The sequence below is a fragment of the Conger conger genome, chromosome 4 (genome assembly GCF_963514075.1).
Source record: "Conger conger chromosome 4, fConCon1.1, whole genome shotgun sequence".
NCBI classification, from domain to species: domain Eukaryota; kingdom Metazoa; phylum Chordata; class Actinopteri; order Anguilliformes; family Congridae; genus Conger; species Conger conger.
In genome coordinates, this window is record NC_083763.1 from 5,981,214 (window position 1) to 6,007,896 (window position 26,683).

The 26,683-nt window shown below is 40.9% G+C and overlaps 1 protein-coding gene across 1 annotated transcript in view; it reads right to left on the reverse strand.

The window, feature by feature from the left end:
• The window catches only part of efna2a (ephrin-A2a), a 130,402-nt gene extending 107,287 nt beyond the window's left edge, over positions 1–23,115 (reverse strand). The window contains exon 1 of the mRNA XM_061240454.1: positions 21,919–23,115. Coding sequence (XP_061096438.1) covers positions 21,919–22,058 — 140 coding nt within the window. The 5' untranslated portion in view covers positions 22,059–23,115. The remainder of the gene's footprint in view (positions 1–21,918) is intronic.
• Between the last annotated feature and the right edge of the window lie 3,568 nt (positions 23,116–26,683).

The following is a 26,683-nucleotide window of genomic DNA, read 5'->3' on the forward strand; positions in this document are numbered from 1 at the left end:
CAGCTGTTTCCGATTAGTCAAGTGCATTTAATCACTTCCTTACTTAGTACTGGGAGAAGAAAGCCTTCGGTATCTAGTCTCGATTCAAGGCTTTTGATTTCCTTCGGAGTCTGTTTTTGCCATTTGTCATGCGTGGTGCCAACGACAGTAAAAGAAGCCATTATGAGGCAGAGAAATTGGAAAAACAGGCAGCCATACTCCAGGTCAAACTGTATGCTTCCAAAAATGAACTGTTTGGAACATCATTAAGAAGAAAGGGAGCAGTGGTGAGCTCCGTAATCGGCCAAGAAATACCTTGGGAGGCCAAGGAATACCTCCACAGCTGATGACCAAACAATTCTCCCCATACTGAGAAAAAAAAACCTCAAACATCTCTTTGCCAGATCAGAAACATTCTTCAGGAGGCAGGCGCGGATGCGCCAGCGATTGCTGCCCGCAGAACGCTCAGAAACAGGACTAATGAGGCCCAAGCTGCAAGATGCAAGCCGCTAGGTAGCTGCAAAAAAACAGGACGGCCAGGTTACATTGAGCTAGGAAGCAACCCAGAAGGGCCAGCAGGAGATCCTGAAAAAAATTTGTTTTGGATAGACCAAGATTCACTTGGATTAGATCAAGAGCAAAATGTGGGAGCCCAAAAATACTGCACCAAGATCCAACGCACCCCAACTCCCATGATCAGTGTTGGTGGTGGTATAGTTTAGCCATGTACGGCTGCCACAGGCACTCCTGTCTTCAGGGCTGATGTAACTGTTGATAGCAGCAGTAGAATGAATTCTCAAGTGCACAGAAGCAGAATCTTATCTGCTCAAGTTCAACTGAATGCCTTTAACCCTTTAATGGTCTGCTTCACCGTTTGGTAGAGCATATCATATGTTTTCCATGGCTCTTTACTTGGGGAGGACATAAAAGGGTTATTAACAAACTCATTGGATGTCACGTCATCCTATATCAAGACAATGATCCCAAACAAAAAAACTGGAAAATTCTGGACTGCACAGTAGACAAATCAGTAACAGTTGATCTGAATCCAACTGAATGCATTATACTGAAGAGAAAACTTAAGGCAACCAAAAACAACAGCAGCTGAAGATGGCTACAGTAGCGCAGTCTCATCAAGAGACACCAGAGAATATACTCAGCACCTGGTGTTGTCTCTGGTGGGTTACACACTTCTAAGCAGTCATTGCATGCAAAGGATATGTGTCATAAAAAGCACTAAACATGACTACTTTCATTTACATGACAATAATAGGTCCCAAACATTGCGGTGCCCTGAAATGGTGCCCTTAAATAAAAGCTGAGAATGTGATACTTTAACCACACATGCTTCGATTACAGCCAGCTATTAAATGGCTGATATTGATACTAAAATTTATAAGAGTAAGATGGAAATTGTGAAGATACTGTATTATTTTTTTTATTGATAATAGTCTCCAACTGAATGTCCCAAGTCACCAAAAAATATAAGCAAATATAATCAAAAATGTGCTTTGAGATATGCCATATTCATTAAACCTGCATCCAAATATACTGTATATATATGTATATATTATTCAGTTTGGGAAAAGCTGCCGTATGAACTTGACATTTGTAAGCTTTTTTTTTTTCCCATTCCCTTTTTTGAAAAAAAAAATACGAAGACAAAATGCACGAGCGAGTCCCTAAACAAACATCCATGTCAGTCCTTTCTATTTGTAACCTAGTTTTAAGGCTCCTGGTCCCTGGAGCAGGGGGGGGGGGGGACACTGAGCATGCTCAGAGCCTCAGCTGTACTCTCATTGTCACGCCGGTCATGTACCTTTTTCCTGTTCTTTCTCTGTCCCCCCCACCCGCACCCCCACCGCCACCCCCCATCCCCGCACTGCCTACGTTTTTCTCTTTTCTTTGAAACAGCGCACAGCCAGCTAACATGCTCCAGTCAAGAGGTCAGTTCCATTAGTCGCGCTGTGATTCAGAACTTCAGAGCGGAAGGGGTCTGAAATGTCAAGTTTTTGCAAAGCGTCACATGATCGTCTTTGTGTGTGCGCCATTGCGGGTCCCTCAAACCCCCCCCCCCCCCCCCCTCCCCCCCTAGATCTTGAAGTGGGAAAAAAAACGAAAAAAAAAAATTCACATAAAAGAAAATGCAGCCTTTCATATTGAACAACCTCCAACTCCACCACCTGATGGCACAGGCTATGGGAGATATGCTTAGAGGCAACTGCAAGTGTACTGAGTCATAATGAAATACACGCAACATTTGTTCGTGGAGATCAAAAATCTGCATTGGCCCAATCTACATCCATTCTGACTGTCACTACACAGGCAGCACAAGTACAAACGTATCCGGTCCTTAAAGATGTTAATTCAAGTCGGGATCAGCAAACTGGCGGCCCTGAGGCGGCAACTTTCAACTTCTTTTTCAATTTCTGCATTGTGATGAATGACCTTTATTTGGCTTTCCTGTTCTTTTCTGAGTGTAACGCAGACCTTGACTGTGTCAACTTCATGCTTTAAGTCCACGTCAAATGACATAGTATTTGTGTGAATTATAACTACTGGTGAGTACATTTACGCATACACATTTATTGTACATTTTCTGAAAATATACAGACAATGATGGCATATGATTGCTCGTCCTTAGATAATGTATTCCCTATACTGTCTACAAACCACGTACGGCTCGAAACTGACTTATAACATCATCTTGTCTGTAACAATTGAGTCATGAGTTATGATTGAAAAGAAGCAGGCAGAATGGGGGAAGACAATTATATAGCTTCAATCAATTTTCTGAAATAGATTCCTACTATTTCAATTTTTTCTGATGATTGCAATTTTTCACTTCCATTAGTGCGGAGTTGCAGTGAACCGTCTGCTTGACTACTTTAGGAGCGAGTTAGCTGAGCCTGGGGTGAGTCAGGGGGTCTCTGAGGCTAACTGACGAAGGCTGACAGCTGCCTAACACCAAGTATGATAGCTGGTGTTCTTCCAGCCATTTTAACTGCTGTTCCAATTGAGCGGCGTCACAGAATGGTGCCAAAATCCGGTTGAATTTGAAGGCAGTCGTCTCCTTCACTAGGTACAATATATATACAATAAATCTTTGTGACGACCTTAAAAATTGTAATTTCCACAGAAACAATGACAGCCCTCAACAGGCAGGCACACAGGGAGGTGGATTACAAGTGCAGCTAATCAATCTTGTGATCTGCTAATGTCGAAACATTAATGTGTTTTAACTGCAATGTACAGCTGAGAAATAGGATGGACAATTCATGGTAAATGGTTGCCATTTATATAGCCTTTATAGCCTATATATACCTTTATCCAAAGCGTTGTACAATTGATGCTTCTCATTCACCCATTGATACACACAGTCACACACACCAACGGCGATTGGCTGCCATGCAAGGCACCGACCAGCTCGCCAGGAACATTTGGGGGTTAGGTGTCTTGCTCAGGGACACTTCGACACAGCCCGGGCGGGGGATCGAACCGACAACCCTCCGACTGCCAGACGACAGCTCTTACTGCCTGAGCCATGTCGCCCCTTAATCCGCCCCTTTTTCCAAAGCGCTGTACAATTGATGCTTCTCATTCACCCATTCATACACACACATGTCCACCAACGGCAATTGGCTGCCATGCAAGGCACCAACCAGTTTGTCAGGAACATTTGGGGGTTAGGTGTCTTGCTCAGGGACACTTTGACACACCCAGGGCAGGATCGAACCGGCAACCCTCCGACTGCCAAACGACTGCTCTAACCGCCTGAGCCAATGTCGCCACATAACTCACAGAACTTTCCATAAGCTGGCTAGTTAATCGCCCTAAGGCAATTTCTAGTCCATTGAGCCAGTGAAATATATGAATATAGATGGGCACAGATAATCAGGAAAAAACTATCATGGAGTTCATCCAATTTTATTTGACGAAGTAGCTAGCTAGCTAGCTAACGAGATTGTACAAAAATGTATAGACCTTGAAGTGTTTGTGCTTGATGGTTGAATGTAGATGCTGCCTGCAGAGGGTGAGATACACCTTGATGCTCACAAAAGCTGCAGGCCCCGAAGGCCTTTGAAAGGAAAACACCTACACCTAATAACACACTGCAGCGAGGCCCTTATCACATAATGATGAAGGATCATGGACAACAATAAACAAACATTTATTTTCCAGGCCATATGTGATATGCGTACAACTACCAATCATGTTATAATTGTTATGGTTGAGTTGGTTGGTTGAGCCTCTCCACTACACAAATAGCCCAAACATTTGTTATTTCATCAAAAGCTGACTGTTTTATCCAAAGCAACTTACAGTTGATTAGACTAGTCCCCCCTAGAGCAATGTGGGGCTGGTCAAGGCCCCAACAGCTGCACTGAGGCTTGAACTCCCAAACTTCCAGGTCCCAGCCAAGCACCATAGCCACTAGCCTGTAGACAGCCCACTACACAGCAAAAAGATAGCAAGCTCCCACATTTAGCAACTTTGCTCATGTATTTACAGGGGAATTTGATATTTTCTACAAAGACAAAAGATATATTGGGTACTCACTCATCTTGTATAGTACGTGGATAGTATGAGCCAAGTTTATAGGATGAGCCATCCAACGGACTTAAAATACTGGTGGACTGCACACAAAATCCAAACAGTATTAATGACAAAATACAGAACTGGGGAGAAGCATTAATCACATGTAAGATGTAAATGAAAGCTACCATATTGGTTCGATTATAACTCCGCAACTACGGCGAAAGCAATTTGGAGGACGTAGCTCCGATGGGTTCTCGGGCAGTGTTGTGAATCTGTTCTGATTCCCGCCAGCCTACCACCCTTGCAGTGTCTTCGCAAAGAGTTCGGTGATACCCGTCGTTTCAGACTGGGCCTAACCCCGAGTCACTCTGCATGCCTCCCTCCCTACACCCCCCCCCCCCCCCCCCCCCCTCCAACTACCCACCAGCCCCCCGGACCCTGAGACAAAAGCCCTTTTTTTTTTCTTTTTTTTTTTCAGCCGAGAAAGAGAATGACAGGTTTGACATGCCTGCGATTCAGGGAGAGAGAGAGAGAGAGAGAGCTCCCAGATGACTCCGGAGCAATGCTACTCTTTTCACAAGCTTTTCCCTTCTTCTCTTCTCTTTTCTTCCTCCTTTTTTTTTTTTTTTTTCCCCCCCCTCCAAATCTCAAGTTATTTGAAGGTCAAAAGCTTACTGCACGCGGCTGCGGTGTAGCAACTCTCAACCTACCCCGCTACTTCTCCGCTTAAAGACAGACGCGCGTGTGTGTGTGTGTGGGAGCCACCAGTCAGAAGCCCCAGCTTCACTGGGGGGGAAAACAGGTGAGGCAATCTGGCAAAACATTGGCCGGAATGATTACGGCGCTGGGATTGGCAGATTGACAGCGTGCCTGACAACGGACCGTCAGAATTACACTAATGACGGAAAAATGACCTCAGGGGTTAATAACTAAATTACAAACAGAAATATCCCAGTCTCTGGAAACCACAAGAAAATGTTCCTTGTTACGCCACAGAGTGATTTTTCCAAAAGGGCTGAATGTTTTTAATTATTAAACGCACCCAACGATCACACACATGTGGTACTCTGTGAACTATACATATTTTTATATTATTTATTTTGTCCAATACATATTAAAATGTTAAATCTACAAATGTACTTCGGCTTCAAAAACTACAAATATTTCTGCAATGAAAAATGTACTAATTCAATTATCAACTTCCTTTATCATCTTTAAACATAATATACATTATGGTAATGAATGGGAAATGTGTAATATTTCTCAGAAAGACATTACAGCCCACAACCTCTGCCTTCACTGTGAGCTCACATTCAATCAGAGTGTATTTTGTTCCTTCATATTCCCTCATTTGAAACGGTTTTATGTCCATATATGAATATGAATTAAATATAAAGTATTCATACGGGACGGACGTAGCACTGTACATATCAATGTGCTCGGATATCTTGCTTGCATTTATGAACAATAAAGTGGAAGTATTAAAGTGTGGGATAAAAGATTTACGGCGACTGAGCCCAGAGAATTGTAAAGTGAAAAGCCAGAAAATGAGCAGAGTAAAATTACACTCTGTGTTAAAAGGTCCTTCATAAATGTGCCCATTCTTTATTTTCTACAGCAATCATTTTAATACAAATGATCTCAAAGTCGTTACTAAGTCACATAATGCCACTATCACATGAGTCCATTGTGAAATCCCATCTCAACTGCCACATTTGCTCTATCGCTAAAGTGCTGTTCACTTTTCTGGGTCTTGGATTACATTTTCCTGAAGATATCTTCATATTTAAAAGTTAAAGTAAAAAAAAGAAGAAGAAGAAGTTTTAAATCTGAAAATTGGTACTTTCAGACAACTGGTACTTTCAGACAATTATTAATAATTCAAAATGATCAAATATCCTAGGATCTGGCAATCTAATATTTGAAAAAATGAATAATATGGTAATGCATTAAGAACAATGTATTGAGAAATGTGGCTTCAAAACTTATGAAGACTGTTTGCTGGTTAAATATTCATGGTGTTCATGCAACGAAAATACAGTAGTCTCTCTTTGGACAGTGACACACATTTTTGTACTCCAGTACATTGGATTTGAAATGAAACAAGGAATATGAGGTTAAAGTGCAGACTGTCAGCTATAATTTAAGGGTATTTACCAAGGTGACTGGACATAACTTAACATAACCTTAAATAGTCCTCATATCCAGTACTTGGTTGCAGATCCCTTGCATTCGATGGCCGTCTGCAGTCTGTGACCGTAGAAATAACCGAACACTGGGTATCTTCCCTGGTCTTCCGCCAGCTCTGTCTCCAGTTCCCGTCTGTTTCAGGGGATTCTCGCCTTCAGTCAAGTGAAATTATGTGATTGATTTGGCCAGTCAAGAACATTAGACTTTCTGGCCCAGTGAAACTCCCTGGCCGCTTTAGCAGCGTGTTTGGGGTCAGAGTCCTCCGGCAAGGTAAAGCACCATCCGGCGAGTTCTGAGGCATTCGGGTCGGCTCGTTGTAGATGCGATGTCTCTGTGCGCTTCAGAATTCATCCCGCATCATCGACAAAGACAAGGGAGCCGGTTCCAGCCACTGCAGTACTGTCCATGCCCAAGCCGGGAACGCTGCCTCCACCACAATTCAGAGATAAAGGGGGGTGTCCTTTGGATCGTGAGCAGTTTAAATTTTTTTCTTTCACCACGCTTTTTCCATCTCCATCGCGATGGAATAGTTTAATACTAATCGCATCTATCCGTACGAGTTTGCTCCAGAACTCCAGAACAGTTTTAATGTACTTTTTCTTTTTAATTATCGATCTGTAACATGGCCGTCCGGTTCTTGAGGTTTACCAGTGGTTTGCATCTGGCAGTAAACCCCTCTGAGGTTATGCCGAAGTAGTCCTGTCTTTATTTTTCTATGCCTACATCCTGGAGAGTGTTCTTGATCTGTTCGACAGATGTGAAGGAGGTTTTCTCCATGATTGAAAGTATTCTTCAGTCATCCACAACAGTGGTCTTCTGTGGTCTGCCGGGGTGTTTGCTATTGCTGAGCTCACCTCACATTCGCGCTTGTTAATAATGTACCGAACAGTTGATTTGGACACGGCCAATGTTTGGGCTACGACTCTGATCAACTCAGTCCGATGTTTCCAGCCCACGATGGCCTGCTTTGCTATCATGAGTTTACTTGACTTGGACAGTAGTGGACTACAATGGGCAGCGGGCCTATCGAAAGTGCATTTCAATTTCAAGTGTTTTCCGTTTCCGTATCCCGCTCCCGTCATATTTATTTGAGAAAATTAGCGGTTGAATACAGTGGTTACATTCGTTCTTTTTACCTAAATAGTTCGTTTTAATTTCGGTAAAACAAATATATTTTAAAATAAAAATACAATTTGCATTACAAGAGATTTTGCTGCCATTCTTGTTATTCTGACTATCAGTAATATTAGAAATAATATAGGCTATTAAACAGTCGGTATTTTCATTTGAAACGTGCCGACATATATCGATAAATAATCATCAGGAAATTTTCCCAATTATAATTATTGATGCTTTGAAGGAGGCATTGATGCCAAGCCAAAATTTCTGTATATAAAACTAAGCCTACCAGTTGGGCGTCTGCCATATGAGCCAGCTTGCACACTGTCTCACTTTAATAAAAAATGGTTGTGACTGAAATTATTATTTTTTTACTACTGTACTGGACACCCCTCGACTCTCTCGAAATTCTCTCAAAAATCATCGTTGTTGTCCGACCAACGATAAAACCTTAAGAAAAGCGTGAATTCCTAATCCGTCTTTGTTTACAATTCACATTGGCCTCAGCGATCTGTATGAAAGATGAAGACTGATGAAAACTGCTGGGTCCAACAGGGATGGATATTAGATACTGCACTAGATGGATACTAATACCAGAGTTTGTCTTCCCAGAAGTTGGAAACAAGCAGGTCTGAACTCTTAATCCCAAGTGGGAACATGCCTTAAAATATGTCGGCCCCTTAAGAGCAACATAAACATATAAATTTGCTTGAATACCCCACATTGTTCCTGTTCTGTTGACACAGTAAAAAAACGGAATGTCAGAGAAAATGTTGAACTTTACAAGAGGACAGTGAGAACGTGGTAGTACTTAATTGTGTTTTCATTAGTCTTTGCTCTGTGCTCAAAGAAACTTTGATTCTGACATGCCTTTACACACTATTTAATATTAAAAATATTATGATTCTTCTATCATGGTTGTTGAAAAATATTGTTTACATTTTATTCTGTTGTTGCAGATTTATAATACTACAAAAAAATATATAGAAAAAAGAAACAATTACGCCTTTGACAGTTCACACAGTGTTGTGTTTCACAGAGGGGGATTATGGGGGATGAAGTTCAGAATGACAGGCTGTGTAGTTTATATTAACATTCTCTGGGCTTCACATCCAATCAGCGATAATTTTGATCACCCTCCTTTTCTCCTTCAAGATAAACATGGTAGAAATATACATTTACACTTTGCTTGCAAACCAAAATTTGTTATCTTCTTTCTTAAAATGAAGCTAGTAATGAATTTAGCAATGAACAATTGACATACAGTACATGGCTAAGAGCACTTTTACATTTAGTATTCAGCTCCTAACAAATATAATCACCTTTCGGTGTGTTATGTAGGTACACGATACAAGTCTGTGCAGAAATCCGTCCGTACATTTTATTTATTTATTTATAATATAATAAAAACATAACACATCATTACTGGGTGAACTATGGGAGTGTGTCCCACATGCACATGTCTTTTTTCTACACCCAGGGCGGACAGACTGCGGTATTTCCAGCGCAGAATTCGTGTGCAGAATTCATTGACAATCCCAACCTCAGCTGGTGTGGGTGGTGTGTGTTCTGGCACAAAATGGCCGCCGTTGCATCACCCAGGTGTGGACTACACATTAGTGGTGGTTGAGGCGAGTTTCCCCTTCATCACTGTAAACCGCTTTGAGTGTCTAGAAAAGCGCTATATAAATGCAATGATCTATCTATCTGTCAAAATCTACCTTGCCAAGAAAGCACTAGAAGTTGGGAAGCCACTCTCCCGATTCACTATGCCTTCACATTAGCCTCAGTAATCACATTCTCAATACAAACAGATGACCATTTGCATACTGATGGCATACAAAACCGCATTCAAAATCTCTGCTAACTTTTATTTTTTTTTAGATTGTTGAAATTGCTTATAGTGTGGTGGCTAGTTAAAAAGATGTGCATTCCTTTCAAAACTAGCTGGGTGAACCCAGTCAAGCTGAGAGCTTACTGTAAAGCATTGGTTAGCTTGCTAAGTACAATACAGACAAGAGGGTGCAAAATGTACCCCTGAAATATAAAGCTGGTTTTCCACTTTGAGAAACTAGTAATCGGCTTTAGAGTGTTTACACCCATACCTTTTATTTGACCAGAAATAATTAAATACAAAATTGTAAGAAAAATGTTGAATTAATAATGTTTCAGTACATAATGAAGAACATAAGATATGAGAATGTAATATGAACAGGCTATGTAACTGTAATTGAGTCCCTGCATATTTCATTAAGACTATGTTTGACATACACGGCCAATAATTACTGCATTTTACAGCCAAATCATTTTTAACCTTTCATCATTTTGATCTATACAGTGCCATATATGTGTGTCTTTACAGTGAATGGCACAACCAAATTGCATCTTTACTCACCATATCAAAACAAGTACTGTACAAACTGTCATGATTTCAAGTAACAAGGGTAAACAACTCAGATGTTGTATTGCAAGGCAAATGCAGAATTTTAGTTGTGTGCACGTATTTATGTATATAAATATTACAGATATTATTAAGATAATTTGTTTTCAAGAAGGCTTAATTTTTAGAAATGCATTGATCACAAAAGAAATGTGACTTTGACTTAAAGAAAGGAATGATCTGTAAAAGACTATTAGGTCTCTAACTTAAAATTCCAAACAATACATTCTGTTTGCCTGTCAAATAGCAGCTTTAAAAAAAAAAAAATCATGGAAAATATACTTTTTTTTTTAACAAAATGTTAGACAGATTTACAATATTAATGCCTCCAACAAAACTGCATCCTAGGGTTGTATCAATGACAGCCACATTTAACACTACACGTTTAACCCCACCTCCGGAACAAAATGTCTACATACCCAGTTTGTTGTCTATGCTGGTTTTAAGAAGCACCTTCAAAATCCAGATTAAAATGTATCCAAAATCGGCACAGATTATGCCTAATTCCCAACTGTCGCAACATAACTATTCGACGTTTCACAAATTGTAGTTGAAAGGCAGGCAAATGTACTGTACTTCCATTTCAGCTGCTTTCATCTCATACTTCCAATTATGTTTCTTACTTTCCGGCTATCAGAAGCATTACTGTATATGTTTGTTAAACTCGTGTTGCAGGCCCATCGAATGAAATCTAAGGATTTTGTTAAATCGGAATGACTACACCTGAAAATGTAGAAGAGCAAACAAGCCTAATGAAGCTTTGAATGTTTTGGCTTCTGTCAAATAATTCAACCTCCCTTGTTTCCGTTAAATATTTCAAATCACAGCAGGCCCTGTCATGTACTGCTACAATTACAGGTTCTGCGCTTAACTTCAGTTTAGCCATGAGTGGAATTTACTGTGTGTTTACCCTCTAGCCAAGCCTCCAAACTGGGGATGTTATGAGGCTAGACATTGCTGTTTTATGGTCATAACAATACTTTCTTCAATAACCTTATTCTCCTCGTGATCACAAATAAACAGGTACTACTTTAGAACCTGTACTATTTACACTTCTATTCATTAGCGTGACATAATAAGCTATTAATAGTCTATAATTGCGATAAACACGTTACACAAAACGACGCAGTAACCCATGCACTTGAACGACGAGCCTACTGTATTCTTATTTCTCGTGATGGGGTGGAGCTACAGCCAGACACAAAAGAGGCCACGGTATTTTGGATGTGCGGTAGAGTGGAGAAATCGGTCCATAAAATACACCATAAAGACAAAAGAAATAAGACTTTAAATGCGAAAATGCACTGCAATGCATTTTAGTCTGCAAACCATTACGGCGATTTGATTAATGTTTTGATACAGATAAAAGCCAAATCAGAATGCAATGAAGCAGTAATGAAGAGCAAGACAATACACTGTGTGTGTGTGTGAGTGTGTGTGTGAGTGAGTGTGTGTGTGTGTGTGTGTGAGTGCGTGTGTGTGTGTGCGCAAGCAAACGCAAATTACTATTCAGGATCAATTAAGGAAACACTGTCATCACTCTTATGAGCAACCATCCAGGAGCACATAGACATAATAAATTTGTCGAGTCCTGGCTTGTCCTTTTTACAAGCGACAAGCCATTAGGATGTTTGCAAAGTCATTTGAGCCGGATTCTTTTGATTATATCTTGTGGTTACATTATGTTTCGCAGCGTTTTCAGATTAATACATGTTACATAGCCAAATACAGAAATACAAATTACGCGAACAGTATTATTCACTTAAAGGGGTCAAAATGAAGCAAGAGGCCTGCAGCTTCATTTTCTACAACCAACAGCTACAGTTGCCAAGGGACAACAGTTTCAACGCAAAGTTTAAATCAAGAAGTCTTTTCAAACACCAATCCCGACGCTCCCTTTCTTAATGTACGGCACAGTAATTTCGGGGAGCAGTAAAAAAAAAAAAAAAAAAACCTTTTTTCATTAGAATTGGCTCAAAAACCAGAGGAAGAGCGAAACAGAGAGAGAAAGAGAGAGAAAGAGAGAGAGAAAGAGAGAGAAAGAGAGCAGCTAAACAGTGGCACAGAAGGGTTTTACTCTATTCAACTGAAAATAAGCTCCATGACCATGCGGCCCAGACCTGATAGGACAATGGGAACAACTCAGCATTGCTGCCTATGAGTGAGTCTTGGGAGCCATGCTGAGGGGTAGGAAGTCTGAGATGGTGTTCTATATGCAGCTAGCGGTGAAGAGGCTGCGTCTAAACATCGACCTAGAAGGATAAAAATTGGCCTTTTCGGGAAGTGTGTTCGGCCAAATTTTCTTTTCGTCTTTTTCCTCGACCAAAGACCGTGAAGTGAAGCGAAGCTCAGGTTAACACTTTTTTCGTTTTTTTTTCCAGAACGGTTAAAAAAGAAAGAAAGAAAAAAAAAAGCAACGGCATTCGTTTCGAGCATATCGCCAAGCTAGCTATTTCTCCCATTTTGGCTGCTCGCTGTACTGTACACGTGAAAGCCAAATGTGGGTCAGGCATTACAATGGAAAGCAACTGTACAGAGGAGTGAGGAGGCAAAGTCTAAATAAAATAAACAAACCCAGACTGTCTCTCTCTAGCTACTTACCTCCCAATGCAATATTTCAAAGTCATAAAAATGCAATAATTCAAAGTTAAAATGAAAACCCTTACTCATTGTTCATCAATAATTGAGTTCCAGACAGCGAGATGTTCTATTTGCGCAATGCGGTAGAGGGAAAGTGAACTCGTGTAAACAGCCTGCAATACTAAGGAACGCGATGACCCTAGTTGTCCGGACACAGGTTAGAACAATGGGAGGTCTGCAAGAAGTTAGTTAAAGGCTAAATGAATGAACAAGACTTCCTCTTAGCAGAATGGAGGGGTTTTTTTTTTATCTCTGTGAGAGAAGAACATTGTACAGAGAATACACTGATGTAAGTCTTATGTCTAGACATAACATGGCCGAACTGTAATTCGCATTTTTATCTTAATACAGAACGAGGTGACCTCTTGTCTTGTCATTGGCTGACATAAAACCACTTTCGAGTAAAAACTGTATGTAATTCTTGTTTCTTGAAAATGTAAAGACCCTCAAGGTATGTATTGCTTTTCTACAGATAATTTGCATACATTGTTTATTTTAATGAGTTGCTCAGTGTGCGTCTTTTAGAGAAGGCACTTGGAGTAATAACCCTCCCCACTGAAAATGAGACAATAATCAGACTGTAGGCGAACAGGGGGACGGTACTGGACAATTTATTGTTGATACTAAAAATTGAGTACAGTAATGAAACGACTTCACACAATTACAAAGACAATTTACTACAGTGTGTAAACAATCTACCTTTTACTATATCATAGCGGGATTGAAAGAACAGGAATATTTTGGAATATTATATTAAAAAAATATTACTCATGGTTTCTTTGCGTTCCTTATTCGTGTGTATATGGTTGTGGACGATTCACCCCTTTTTCATCATGCGATTGTAGTGGTAAATAATTACGCTTGTTTGTACTTTACGCTAACTTATGTCCTTTTTGAATGTATGAAATGTGTCTTTTCGCGTAATGGTTTTAATGCGGCACAATAACGAACACAAAAAAAACTCAAACAACTAAAAAAAAATCGAATGTAAATGCGGTGACCAATGGGACATCTATCTGATCCTAAGTCTTCTGTCATATATAATGCGGCCATCGTTTCAGGAGGAGCAAAATTACAATCGCAAAATGGAGCAGCAGACAAAATTTGACCGAAGGAACAGACAGCCACAGCTCCACAGAAATGCATGAGTGACAGCCTCTCTTGCGCCTTCTCCATAAATATCGGGTTCGGATGACGGAGCAGCAGGCTAAATGTGCCATTTGAAATATTAGGCGTTAGCATAGCCTTGATTAGCATGAGCGGCAAAGTGCTATGTCCTACCCATCTGAAGCCGGCTTAGGGCATATGCTGGTTATGGGTCACTTTATTAAATGATGCTTTTGAACCTGCTATTACTGATTAGAGTATTCCCCTTTCATACAAACTGCTTTTGAAGATACGGTGCTCCCAACTTTAATCTTCAATTCAATATTAACGCCATTTAATATTGCAATGTGTAAGACTATTAACATGAAATTCAACGCAAAAGACGAAAGGTAGTCTTTTTGTCCACTTGGAACACAAAATGAGTATTATTAATAAACTGAGAGAAAGTTTTGCTTGAGAACTGCATATTGTGCCCTTGTCCAAATTGTATATGGATTCATAATTAATTCATTGGTTTTATGCTGTCACTCTTTGGCCCCTCCCCCCCCCCCCCCCGTACGCTGTTAAAGGGTACGTATACAGTTATTGAGTAAACAACAATAATGTGATAATCAATTTCTTGCAGACTCTGACAAAAAAGAAATGGCCTGCAATGAAATAAAAACGATGGCACAGTCTGCATGGCTCCACATTAGGTTTCCCTTAAAGGACACCATATCTTTGACAAGTGGACTCTGGACACACATATTTTCATCCTAATCCGATTGTCTTGACTTGCACATATGCACCGCCTTGCACTTTAACAATTAAAGTGGCTTTTTCCTGTCCATTGAGAGGAGCAATTTCTTATTAAAAGGCAACAAAAATAAATGATGGGGTGCCCAAAACCAGACAAAATGGTGACCTTGCTTTTAGTCATTAAGTTTTGTTTAGGGGCGCGAAGAGCAAAAACGTCAGTCTGAAATGCCACAGAAATGGATGCAGTTCATTTCCGCGGAGAAAGACGAATGCACACTCGAGAGCACCTTGGGAAGCTTAATGTCTTTCCGGCGCGCTTCTGAAAAAGAGATTTTGTTGCTAACCTTTAGGACAAGTGGGATCCCTCACAGGACACGGAGAACAGGCAGCACAATAACATATCGCTGGGTTTAGCCACCCTTTACACTGAAGAAATTACAGTGGAAGTCCTCGCACTCGTGGTACCTGAAATTAATTACCACTCTGATTATGGAGATGGCTGATATGTACACACAGGCCTAGTGACCCCACAGTGCAGCCTGTTTGAATTTGAAAAATTAATTAACGCCTCGCAGCTATGTCAGATAAAAACGCAGAATACAGATGTACGCCTATTTGCTTCTCCACAGAAGAGAAAGCAGTCCTGTTGCATACAAACCCCCCCATTAGAGGTATGCTCTCCGTTAGAGACTGTACAACAAAGAGCCTGTTCTCTGACACACCGTTCGCCCAGTGCTAGCTCCTGCTAGCTTCTCCATTTCACAGCCAGGAGACTGCGAGGAGAGGAATGGCGTGCAAGGCCCGATATCGTTCACGTCGTGAAACGATCGCGTACATTCCTGATACGCGCTCTGCGTCAAGGTTGGTTTATCACTTTCAACAAATATTTACTATACATTTCTTCATTAATTCACACTCTTCTCATAATTCATTTTTTTACAGCAAATCGCCGTGTTAGAAATATTCTTATACGTCTCTGGTTATTTTCCTTTTTGCGAAAGCGATGTCTATATTAAATTGGTACGGCGTCCTACATTGGCAGATAAGCTTTATTACATGTCCTTATGTATTTACTCTTTAACGGCAAGACTATAAACTAATAGTACATTAACTGACCAGCATTTATGTATTGTGATATGTGCTTACCATGTGAAATACTCATTTGTACACTTGTGAAAGTGTCTATATGACTAGGAATTCAGTATTATTAAATGCATAATGACATGCCTTTGGACATAAGAAAGATGAACTACAGTACTGAAAACATGTTTAGACTGTACCGGAACATCTTTGACTTATTTGTAATATCCAATATGCCAAATACAATTTAGCAAATACCAGAATACTTCAACAAAGTACTTTGACAAATATGAAAAATCCAGTTCTCCTTTGTGGCGCTCCTCCATTAAGCAGCCATCTTAAACAGAGCTCAATGAAATGTCCTCTACCGCGATACAGTGTTTACATTTCAAGTATTTCCCTCAAATTAAATATCAGAACAGGCAGTAAACATATTTAATTTAAAAGTTCAGGTCAGCGATATATTTGACAAAATGTTTATTCTGCCTTAATCAGTCTTCCATGTGGTACCGCTTATGAGTCACCGACCCAATTGAACTTAGGCAACCCATGCGATTCCTTTCTACAAAACAACACAGCCAATTTATTAAAATTCTTTGATTGGAATTGTCGTCTTTCTCGTGTTTCTTCTTGTCTGCTTTCCACACTCCAAAATGATCGCTTTTTCCAGACAGAAAATGGCGGACAGGGTTGCACACTTGCGCGAAAAACAACGCAGCGCCATCTCGTGGAACACCGAGTAAACAGGTACCTGCCATTTCGCAGTCTTTTAGATTTTTCCTGTTTTTACGGTCAAAACTTGCCAAGCCTAAAGTTTAAGATCGTAAAAGGCTCTCCCTTGGTATCTGACATCAAAGTCAAATCCAAAAATGGCAGCACAGAGAACAACGCCATTGACCGCCATCGACTCTAGTCTCTTCACCGACCTACATATTCCCAAGTAACCTCTGCAAAATGAGGTCAATAAAGAGAAGAACTGAAGAAGGAATAGAGAAGCTAGAATAAAAAACACAAGACGTACAGCACAGCGAAAGGCAGAGGGTAGCCGGTGAACTAGGAGGAGGAAGTGCTTTGATGTCAGAACGGTATTTATTGTCGTGTATCAGTTCCACTAGTACACAGTGTGACTGAGGTCTATTTTGCTTCTGTTTCAGAGATATATTAAATCATATGGCAGGGAGAATGCCACTGGCTGCACGAGTGCCTGATGGCTGACTGAAGGTTTCAGTGGAAGCCCTGAACTATAAATCGAAAGAGCAAGAATTGCGCTGTCACATTCAGCAGTAGCCCCAGATTCAAAGCTAATTTGTCTGCGTGGGGCAAAAACAGGTAAGTGGAAAAACTCAATTCACCCCCCCCCTGAGGAGAGCTACGAAACATATGATCTGTCCCCAGTCCAGGGTTTTTTGATATTGTGACTTGAAAATTCGCTTTACAAATCCCGTACAAATCTTGGACCTTGCCAGATATCGTATGCGATACATTTGAAATAAAATCCATGTTGTTTTTGTCTATGTATTGTATGTTATGAAGAGTAACATCGGTTCAATACATTACCACAAACGGAGGCCTGGGTGTGTTTGTAATTCGAATCGCCGATAACATGACAGTGCAACATAACAATAAAATATTATATTTTATACAAAGCAAAATGAATCAATTTTCATCTGTATTTTACATTTTACAGCTCAGCCGATATTAGCATTGGTGAAGCAGATGTTCTGGACTATACTCTAAGTGTTATTTTAACAGCCTTCAAGATTACATGCTATTATTGGGCATCTCATCTTTCAAAGACGTAATTTGAGAGTGGAAATAATATAAATGGGTATTAATGTGAGGGGCCGCCATAAAACTGTCTTCTTCAGCCTGCTATTTTTTTCCAAAATAGTTTTTTCAGAATTAACCTTATGGATAAATTAGCACAAACATCACTGTATTAGCAAGTGAATAGTCCTGTGTCAACCAACATGTATGTTTTAGTAAAGATTTATTTGAAAAGAAATAAATCGCTCAACTGAACGTCCTTACTCTAGTTTATGTAACTACCAGTGAATAACTGGAGAGCCCACAATCCTGATTCATGAAAACGAATGGCTGTGTGTGAGAAACTGAATCCGGCCTAGCCATGGGGTAGCTGCCTCCATAGTTCACAGTCATGGATTAGCTATAGATTTTGTTTCACACACAATGTGCTTGATCAGATTTTCCAGGCCATCTGTCTAATCAACAGGTGCATATCAGCCACACCAATTCATCTATGAGTCATTACCAAAAAAACAGATATTGACCAAACCTATTCACCCATGACACATCAAAAAAAACAAAAAACAAGTGGACGTTGACCACACCCATGAATCATGATCATGATAAAACATCACATATACCTTCCTGTAAGTGGAAACAGAAGACTTATATTTTAACAAAAATGAACGAACAGCCAATCAGGTACAGTATATGAACACTAGTCTTTCATCAGCAGTTTAAGGCAACCATGCAAAATGTAAAGTAGATAAATGCAATGGCTGAAAATCAAGCCAAATATCAAGTGAAACGAGATTCAGCTTTCCGTCAATTTTTCACCATGAGATGAAACAATTTTATGCATAATAACTTCCGAGTACACAGTGTAATCATATTCATGCCATTAACCCCCCAATTAACCTATAGAATTTGCAAGGCAGCAAAACAAAACAAAACATGTTTTGTGGGAAATTAACACTGTAGCCCAGCATTCCCATTTACATATTGCACTTGTGCAGACAAACGCATAAAACTTTCTCATAAATCTTTATCGTTTCGGGATCTCTCAACAAAGGAGGGATATACCTTCTCGTTTCAGATCAAATTCAGCGTTATAGATTTTGTTCAATTACATCGCCCCTCCTTGGAGGATGAAGAGATATGTTCTACCTGCTTAAAATTCAATCTGCTTGTAAATAACAGGGACTAAAATCACATGAGATGGAACAACAGAGAGAGAGTGAGTGTTTAAGCTAGCAGGCTACCTAAACTTTGTCAATTTGTCTTTTTCATGTGAGTGTTCGTGAGGAGCCCATCAAGGCCCAGTTTGTGATGTCCTGAGATGTCCCACTGTAATAAATACTCAAACAAAATTCCCAAGATATACTTTAGTTATCTTACAGTTTGAAAATGTAAGCAAACGGAGGCCTTGTTTTTCAGACCCCCCGAATCCTCTCTGTTCCCCCCCCCCTTTGTCTGAGCACCTCTCCCCCGCTGGCCCATTCCTCCTCTCCGCAGTAGAGCTGCTCTCTCAGAGCCACACTCCACCATTTCATCTGGCCTAATTGTCAATAGTGCACCGTTGAAAGCAAAACTCCAGAGACAAAAAATGGTCAAAATATGCCGACACAAAAAAAGCAAGACGAAATAGAATTGATAAGCAGCAATAATTCACGCCCATTAATCATTTTCAAAAAAATGTTATCCATTGTCTCGGGGATTATTACATTTTTTCTTTTTTTTTTTTTTCTTTTGAGTTCTGTGAGAACTCTGCAGCGAACATATTTAGTGAAAACAATTATTTGCAACATAAAACAAAAGTTCAGAAATAATACATTAAATGTTTCCAAAAAACTTTTTCGAACTGAAAAAGTCGTATCGAAACTAAATCGAAAAGGAATAAGTTACTGGTTACACGCGCCAATCTAAACACTTTAAGACAACATTGTACTCCCCTGTCTCTACCAAAACAAACACCACAGAACTCAGAGAAGGGAAAATCACCAGCAACAATGCCCCGGCGTGGGACAGAATGAGGACAAACGCATTAAATGCATAAAATTTACCTCTAGTAAAAATATGGGTTGTGTTAACTCCGAAAACTTTTTTCAAGAGGAACCGTGGGTGGATGTAACAGGATAATATTGCATGGCATGAACTTCAGGCTTTCACTAATCACACTAATGAAATAATTTGCCACACGTGTAAACATTTTCACCTGCAAACTAACAATGAACAACTGTGGGAAGAGCCTCTTTTATATTCTAATTTTCTCCATTAGTAGTGCACTGGCATAGGTAAATCCAAAGCACTAAATTACCAAGAACGTTTTTTTTGTTCATTTATAAAGTAGAAAGAAAATCCATGGGTCTCATTGGCTTTGGCACTTATATTTTCCATAAGTCAGTTTTCAACCTGTGCTGGCAATCACGTTGCTATTCAGTTTGTCAGAAAATTGGACACATATTATTTAATAATCAAAGAGAATGCCCCTGTGATCAGTGGGCTAATGGAATCCTGCTGTGTTTTTTTCTTTGACTGTAGTTATTTTAATTTTTAGTTTCTTTGGTTTTTTTTTAAAGCAAATGTTATTTCATGGAGCCATTTCTTATTATGTTTGATTGTGAGAATAAATTAGTTCCAGTGGTTGCATTTAATGCCCATGATATCTGACAGGGGAAAAAAATCCAAACTTTTCTTTAAAGAAATTATAAAATTAAAAAAACCAATCACTGTGATCCAGAAAAGCCTGTATATCACAGTTTCAAGTAGAAAGAAAACTTGATGCATAGCACAAATCTCTGACGCAGATGGCGTTTTGCTAGCTTTTGACTGTACATCTGGTACACTTTATTTACAAGAACATTTCTCATTAATTCTGGATTTAAATCTCATACTTGAGAAAGACAGGTATCAACTTTTTTTTATAATTAACACAAAGCAACGCACACAATACATTTAAAGAAGTTTATCTTTACAGTACTGAGAGAAAGTCTGTAAAACTATCAATCTTGCTTTCTCTACCAGCAATTGACAATATAATGCTAAGGAAAACAGATGGGGGTTTATTTCTTATGACAATCATCAAAAGCCCTGCGTGTCTTCATAATGGATTCATTTATTTCTAACAGGCTACATGTATTACCTGTACATATTCTTACCTTTCATAATGATTTCTGTATAATAGCAAATATGGCCAAACAAAAGGTCAAATTCCTGTTGCTGAATTTGCATAATTTAAAATACTGATTACGTTTTTGTGTAATTCACTGTGTAAACAACCATGAGCAATGTATGACTTAGTGTGTGATAAGCCATTTTATTCGGGGGTCTCACTTGCCATAACGCTTACCTACCGAACAAGATAACTTTCATAGAAGCGCTCTAATAGGCACACCAGATTGCCCGACTGCTTCTAACAGACTAGGAAGCATTCGCCTATTTTGAAGTAGGGCCTATGTTTTCTGTGTAAAAGCATTTAACGTTACTGCATTTGGTGTACTCATAAAAGTAACCGGTTCCGTTGTAGTCAATATTACCACAACCACCATGCGGCCATCGGTTAGCAAGAACAAGGGGGGACAGTCAATGTCACTGGCGAACTGTAGCCTATACTCCTGACATGATGCTGATAATATAATGTGCGATTCCACTGGCGGTCAGAAATAGGGATTGATTCCTATTAATTGGACGTGGCATGAAACGCTGTGAATATTTAAATAAATGTTTGTGAAGGGAAATAAAGTCCTAGCGTCAGAGGAGGCATGTCAGACCCGTGAACTCACAACATTGACGGAGAATTACACAAATAAATCCCGATATAGAAGTCCTATACTTGGGGCACATACAGTTAACTTTCAGTGGGAATGTGGGATTAAGGGCCACAAAGGAAAGAGTGGCAGTTTAATTGGTAACAAATGGTGGCCTAGGAATTCATCACAAATAATTAAATAAATAAATAAATAAATGGATAAATAGGTCATGGTGCAAATCATCCCATGCGACTGAATTTATGGAAGTTCCTTAAGAAGTTTCTAAAGAACTTTGCAATGTGAACGTGCCATTGCAAATACTTTTATATACCAGCGTCTGTATGAAGTAAATGAGCTATAACGATACTCATTTTCTAGCTTCATAGATTTTTTTAAATCACGCTAACGTCCAGACGTCTTGATGAAATATAGCTGAAGGCATCCTTTTCAAATGGCAGGATTGAAGATTCCGTTATTTACCTTATATTTTGTGGTCTACACTAATTAACAAACATTAATATCGTAGGTTAGGCCTACATAGTGCTTGTGTGTGTGTTTACATTTTGAAAAGGAGTTTTTTTGTATCCTTACCTGGGATTTGTGCTGTTCCAGTAGACTGCATATCTGTCTGAAATCACCTTGCTATCGTCCGCCCACACCGAGACCCAAGATATGAGGGCTACCACCAAAAGTGACAACTCCATTTGGTAAGCAATGTAGTTCTTGTCCATGATAACCTAAAGGGAGAGTCAGTGTCTAGTATTTAAACAGGTCCGTTTTAAATATTATCGATACTGTTTTATATTTAGATTTCTCCTTTTCTCAAATGGTCATGATTATTTGCAGATGAAAAAAAGGCAGCAAATTGCAGTCCACTCCTTTGGAATCCAGATGTGTCACTGGACCGAAGTTTTCAAGGTTACGCCAGTAGGCTACTTCATATAAGTAAACAACAATCCGCGTTCATTCAAACAAATCTAGCGCGCTACTCTTCTACTGTTGCAGGGTGAGCCGTTCCAATATCCATTAAAATCCATTCTGCGAGAATAAAATGATTGATAAAGCCATGCCCGCAAATCACCACAAGCCGTCTGTCAAGTCCTTTTTCAAATTCACTCAGTAGAAAGATGGAACGGTTTGCCTTTTAAATCCATCCCCCATCCGCTTAACTTGCTAAAACTTTCGTCTTCAGCAGCATATGCTAACATCCATCAATTCAGTTGCTTGTATTCAAACTGGGAGCAAGAATATTTTGAAATTACAATAGTGTGCCCATACATTTAAACACATAGCGAGTTTTTATTTTGTGTGCGACCGGTTCAGAATGCCATGGGTCTATTTCAGACACACGGCTGCTTTGATACAGATTTGATCCTCGTTTTCCTTTCTTGTTCTATTAGCTGAAACTCAAAACAGCGTTACAGTATTTCCGCAGCAAGACAACATCCAATCCTATGGAAATCATTGGTTTGCAAATGTCCGGCTTCTCACACTGCCACAGTCACATTGCGAGAGTAATTCAAACATCAATCTCCTTTTTCCTTCTTCAGTATGTCGCGTCCCTTCGTCGCTATTCTTAAGAAAAAAGTTGCCAATTTTTTTAAGTTTTTGCGTTCGCCGCGTCCTCTCCGTGCAGTTAAAAGAGCACGGCGTGGCAAGGAGATACCGCATCAATTGCAAAGTTGCTCCTGTTTCGACGTCTTTCGCTGCTGCCGCTGAGAAGGAGGCAATTTCGTTCCATGCCTAGTGTTGCTCCTCGTTCATCCCTGTGTGTGGTGTACAGCCCAATGGAGCTGACATGATTTTTTTTTTTTTTTTTGAGACACGGTGGTTTTCTCTCGCGCGCCCTCTCTCCTCTCTTTCACCACACGGCTCACTCCCCCTGGCTGCGCCGCCTCCCATTCACAGCCTGCGCTCCGGTGGATAGGGCGGGGCTGCGAGCGAGGGCCCTGGAGTATCTCTCTCTCTCTCTCTACACGCCTTTTGAAATCTTGGGGACTTCTTCGGTCTTCACTTCTTGTGCGTTCGTTGCCACACGGGCGTTGTGGGCTTTCGTCGCGAACCGTTTTCGTCTTTGTAGAAAACTTTTGTCATTGTCACTGGCTCAAATATGTGCGTGGATGCTTCGGTCCATTCTGAAAACTCTCAAGTGATAGCTCACGTTTTCGGGATGTTTGTAACAGGGAGAAGAAAAAAACCGATTGAAAGGATGATGCCCATAAAATTTCTGTTCATAAAATGTAAATACAGGCAATCTAAAAACAGCTATATCATATATGGGATGTGATAGCCTATGAAGCAACACAAAGATTTATGCTTGCATGTAGATTGTACAATATTCATCACAATTTGAATAGAGACTGGGCCTGAATTCCTCATGATTGGTTGTATACCCACATTGCTTTGTGGTCAGTGAGGCAGAAATATTATTTGGGCTTTTGAGTTTGGTTATATGCCGAAATGTTGATGATTGATGAAAACAAAAAAACAATACTCTTTGAATCCCATAAAGGTGATTATTTTATTTTTTTGGGGGGGGGGGGGGGGGGCATGTCAAATTCTGGACTCAAACTGATAATAGTGAGATAGTGTTTTTATTAGGCATGTATCTCACAGATGCGTAATCCCCCAGGGCTGTTTTTTCCCTCGTAACGGGATCTGGCCCTCCTGAACCCCGCGTCGTCCTCCGCTCGCCTCCCTCAGCAAGGGCCCGGAGAGCGAACACAGATGTGCTGAGGGCGGCCAGACTGAGCGGTCCATGATGTGTGATTCAGCGCTGATAAATATTTAAGCGACCGGCGTAGCGGGCGGTGCGCAGGGGCAGGGGGCAGAGAGAGAGGGGGGGGAGGGGGGGGGGGGGGGGCGGGGAGGGAAAGGAAAACACAAATGAAACTTTAATTCCCACTTTTAAAAGATGGCACATAGATTAATGGCGCACACTTATTAAACTTTCAGAGGCTTTCATGCATAAATGCATGGGCCATTGCGCAGTCTGGTACAAGCAATGTGGCCAGGCCTATAGGAATGATTATTTCGCAGACAGGTTGCTTTGCCACAAAAAAAGGGGAAACAAGCAAATGTACACGACTAACATGTGGGGGTGAAAAATCATTCGACAACCGCACCCATGGGTAGGAAGTTGGAGAAAATAGGAGCGTAATATTTTTGCTGATATATACAGAGCCTGGACAACAGCAACTGATCGGGAATAGCTAATACTTTGTTAAAACTATTTGCCATCTAGTGGTAAAACGAGGTACTGCTGTTCAGTCCTGAGGGAGCCTCATTCCCACGAGTGACTCAGCAAATGAGAGACACTGCAGCTCATGCGGCTTCTCATAGAGTCACAGTGAATAAATATTGTAAATACCTCTGAAATTATGACAGACTTAAAAAACTTTTTCAACTGGCTATTTCCCCCATCAAGGACAGACAGAGCGCGGTGATATTAACGCTTCCCAGAGTGCCGTGGGGCAAGCGCTGTCGAGTCACGCTTCCGCCTCCGGGCGTCGGCGCTCCGGGTGTCGAGCCCCGGCGAGCACGCATCCTCCATTTCGTGACAGGCGTTCCAAAGGCCGCCGCACGCAGAGTAGCCTCACGCTCTCATGAGGGGAACTCTCTCCCCCGACCCCCCCCGGGGGTCTGTATGAGTGAAGAGTGAGCAGTGTGTGCCACGGGGGGGTGGGGTCGGGCGGATAATGGCGGCGTTGCTGCCGGAGGTAGCCGCGCGTCTTGAGGCTTGCTGCGGGTCGGCCGCAGAAAACAGAAGGCAGAGAGGCAGGCATCTGTGTTGGAGGTCGTATTTCTCCCCTTGCCCCCGAGGCTTTACGAGACTAATTACATCAGTTCTGGGGTTACCTGAGCTATGGGGGCAGCGACTTTGTAAATTATTTTCCAATGAGGGGCTCTTGCACTATTCTGCCCTGGGGCCCTACTCTGAAAAAAAAAAAAAAAAAAAACTCTGCAAGGGCCTGGCAAGACCACCACACCTTCAAATCCCTGCAACGCCACCTGTTTGTGGAGGGCAGGTAGTGCCAATAATAGCCCCCTTATGCTCTACTAAACAGGTTCTAGAACCTTCTCTGTTCCCAGTGTAAACTATTCCCCAAAGTACACCCACCCACCCCCCCCCCCCTCCAAACTCCCAACTCTCAAGCAACTCGTTTTGCTCGACACATTAACAAGTTAAATGTTCTGTGCTTGAAATCAGAAAAAAAAGGGTAATCAGGTTTTTAAAGGGGTTTCTCAGTTTCGCTGCGTGCCAGTAGAGGTCTCCGTGGCCCGTATTGGTAAATTAACCTCAGATAATGTGGTACCTCGCTGAATCATTTATTTTATTTACTAAGCAAGTGAGCCATTGATTGGAACCCAGTTTTTGTAACTGGTATTGCAAGTCTACAAGGCTAGCAGTGGGAGCGCCTTTGGCTCTTTTGCTGATGTCATTTCATTTGTTATTCTTTTCCAGTCGTCCTCCGCAGCGAAAGGACGATAACATTGATCAACTACTTTGAGCGATTGGTGCATAGTTTTATGATCCACCGTTACATTTTAAAAAATTGATCCGCAAATTTGCCACATCTATTATTATGGCTATTGATGTTTTTATGCACAAAGTGGAAAATATGCTACTCCGTCCACATCAGACGCCTTTAAGTTCGTCGTTAAAGCGGAATCATCGACCGCAGGGTGACACCCACGCTTACTGTAGGCGCACGCGGGACTTCCCTCTCCACGCAGGGTTGCACTTTAACAAGCCTCAGAGCCAGCGACGCTCCGACCAGCTCCTGGTTGTTTTGAGACATAACGTCTCGAATCTCATTTCCCCTTTCTTCCTAAAATTGACAGTCATCGACAATAACGCCACTTCACCGTCAGTCGCGTAGTCATATCAACATTATTCCTGCCCTCCGAGCGGTGTGTCTCAGCGTCGGTACGACACTTGTAAACAACGGTAATAAAAAGCAGACTTCTTAATGGGTCAGTTTCCCAGCACCAGTAAAGCCAAAAATGTAAATAGTTCTGGCGCGAGATGTGGGTAGAGGAAAGGCAGGAGGCCACATCTGGTTCTTCTTACGAAATGATCCAACACACGCCAGCAACTGCGGCGTGTGTAAAACAATACAGGAGGGAGCGCACATACCTTTTCAATAAAGGCCCGAGACAAAAGATTGTCATTGTTTGGTCGTGTGGCGAGAGGGATTGCGGCAGAGGGGTAAGGGTCCGTGGGGGAGAGTAAAAACACGTTATGAGAGGTATATCTCTCAAAGTTGTCACGCGGACAGTTCTCAGAGGGCTTGCGGGGGCAAAGTCTCGGTCGTTTTTTCTTTTTTCTTCTTCCAGGTCAACCTCTTCAGTT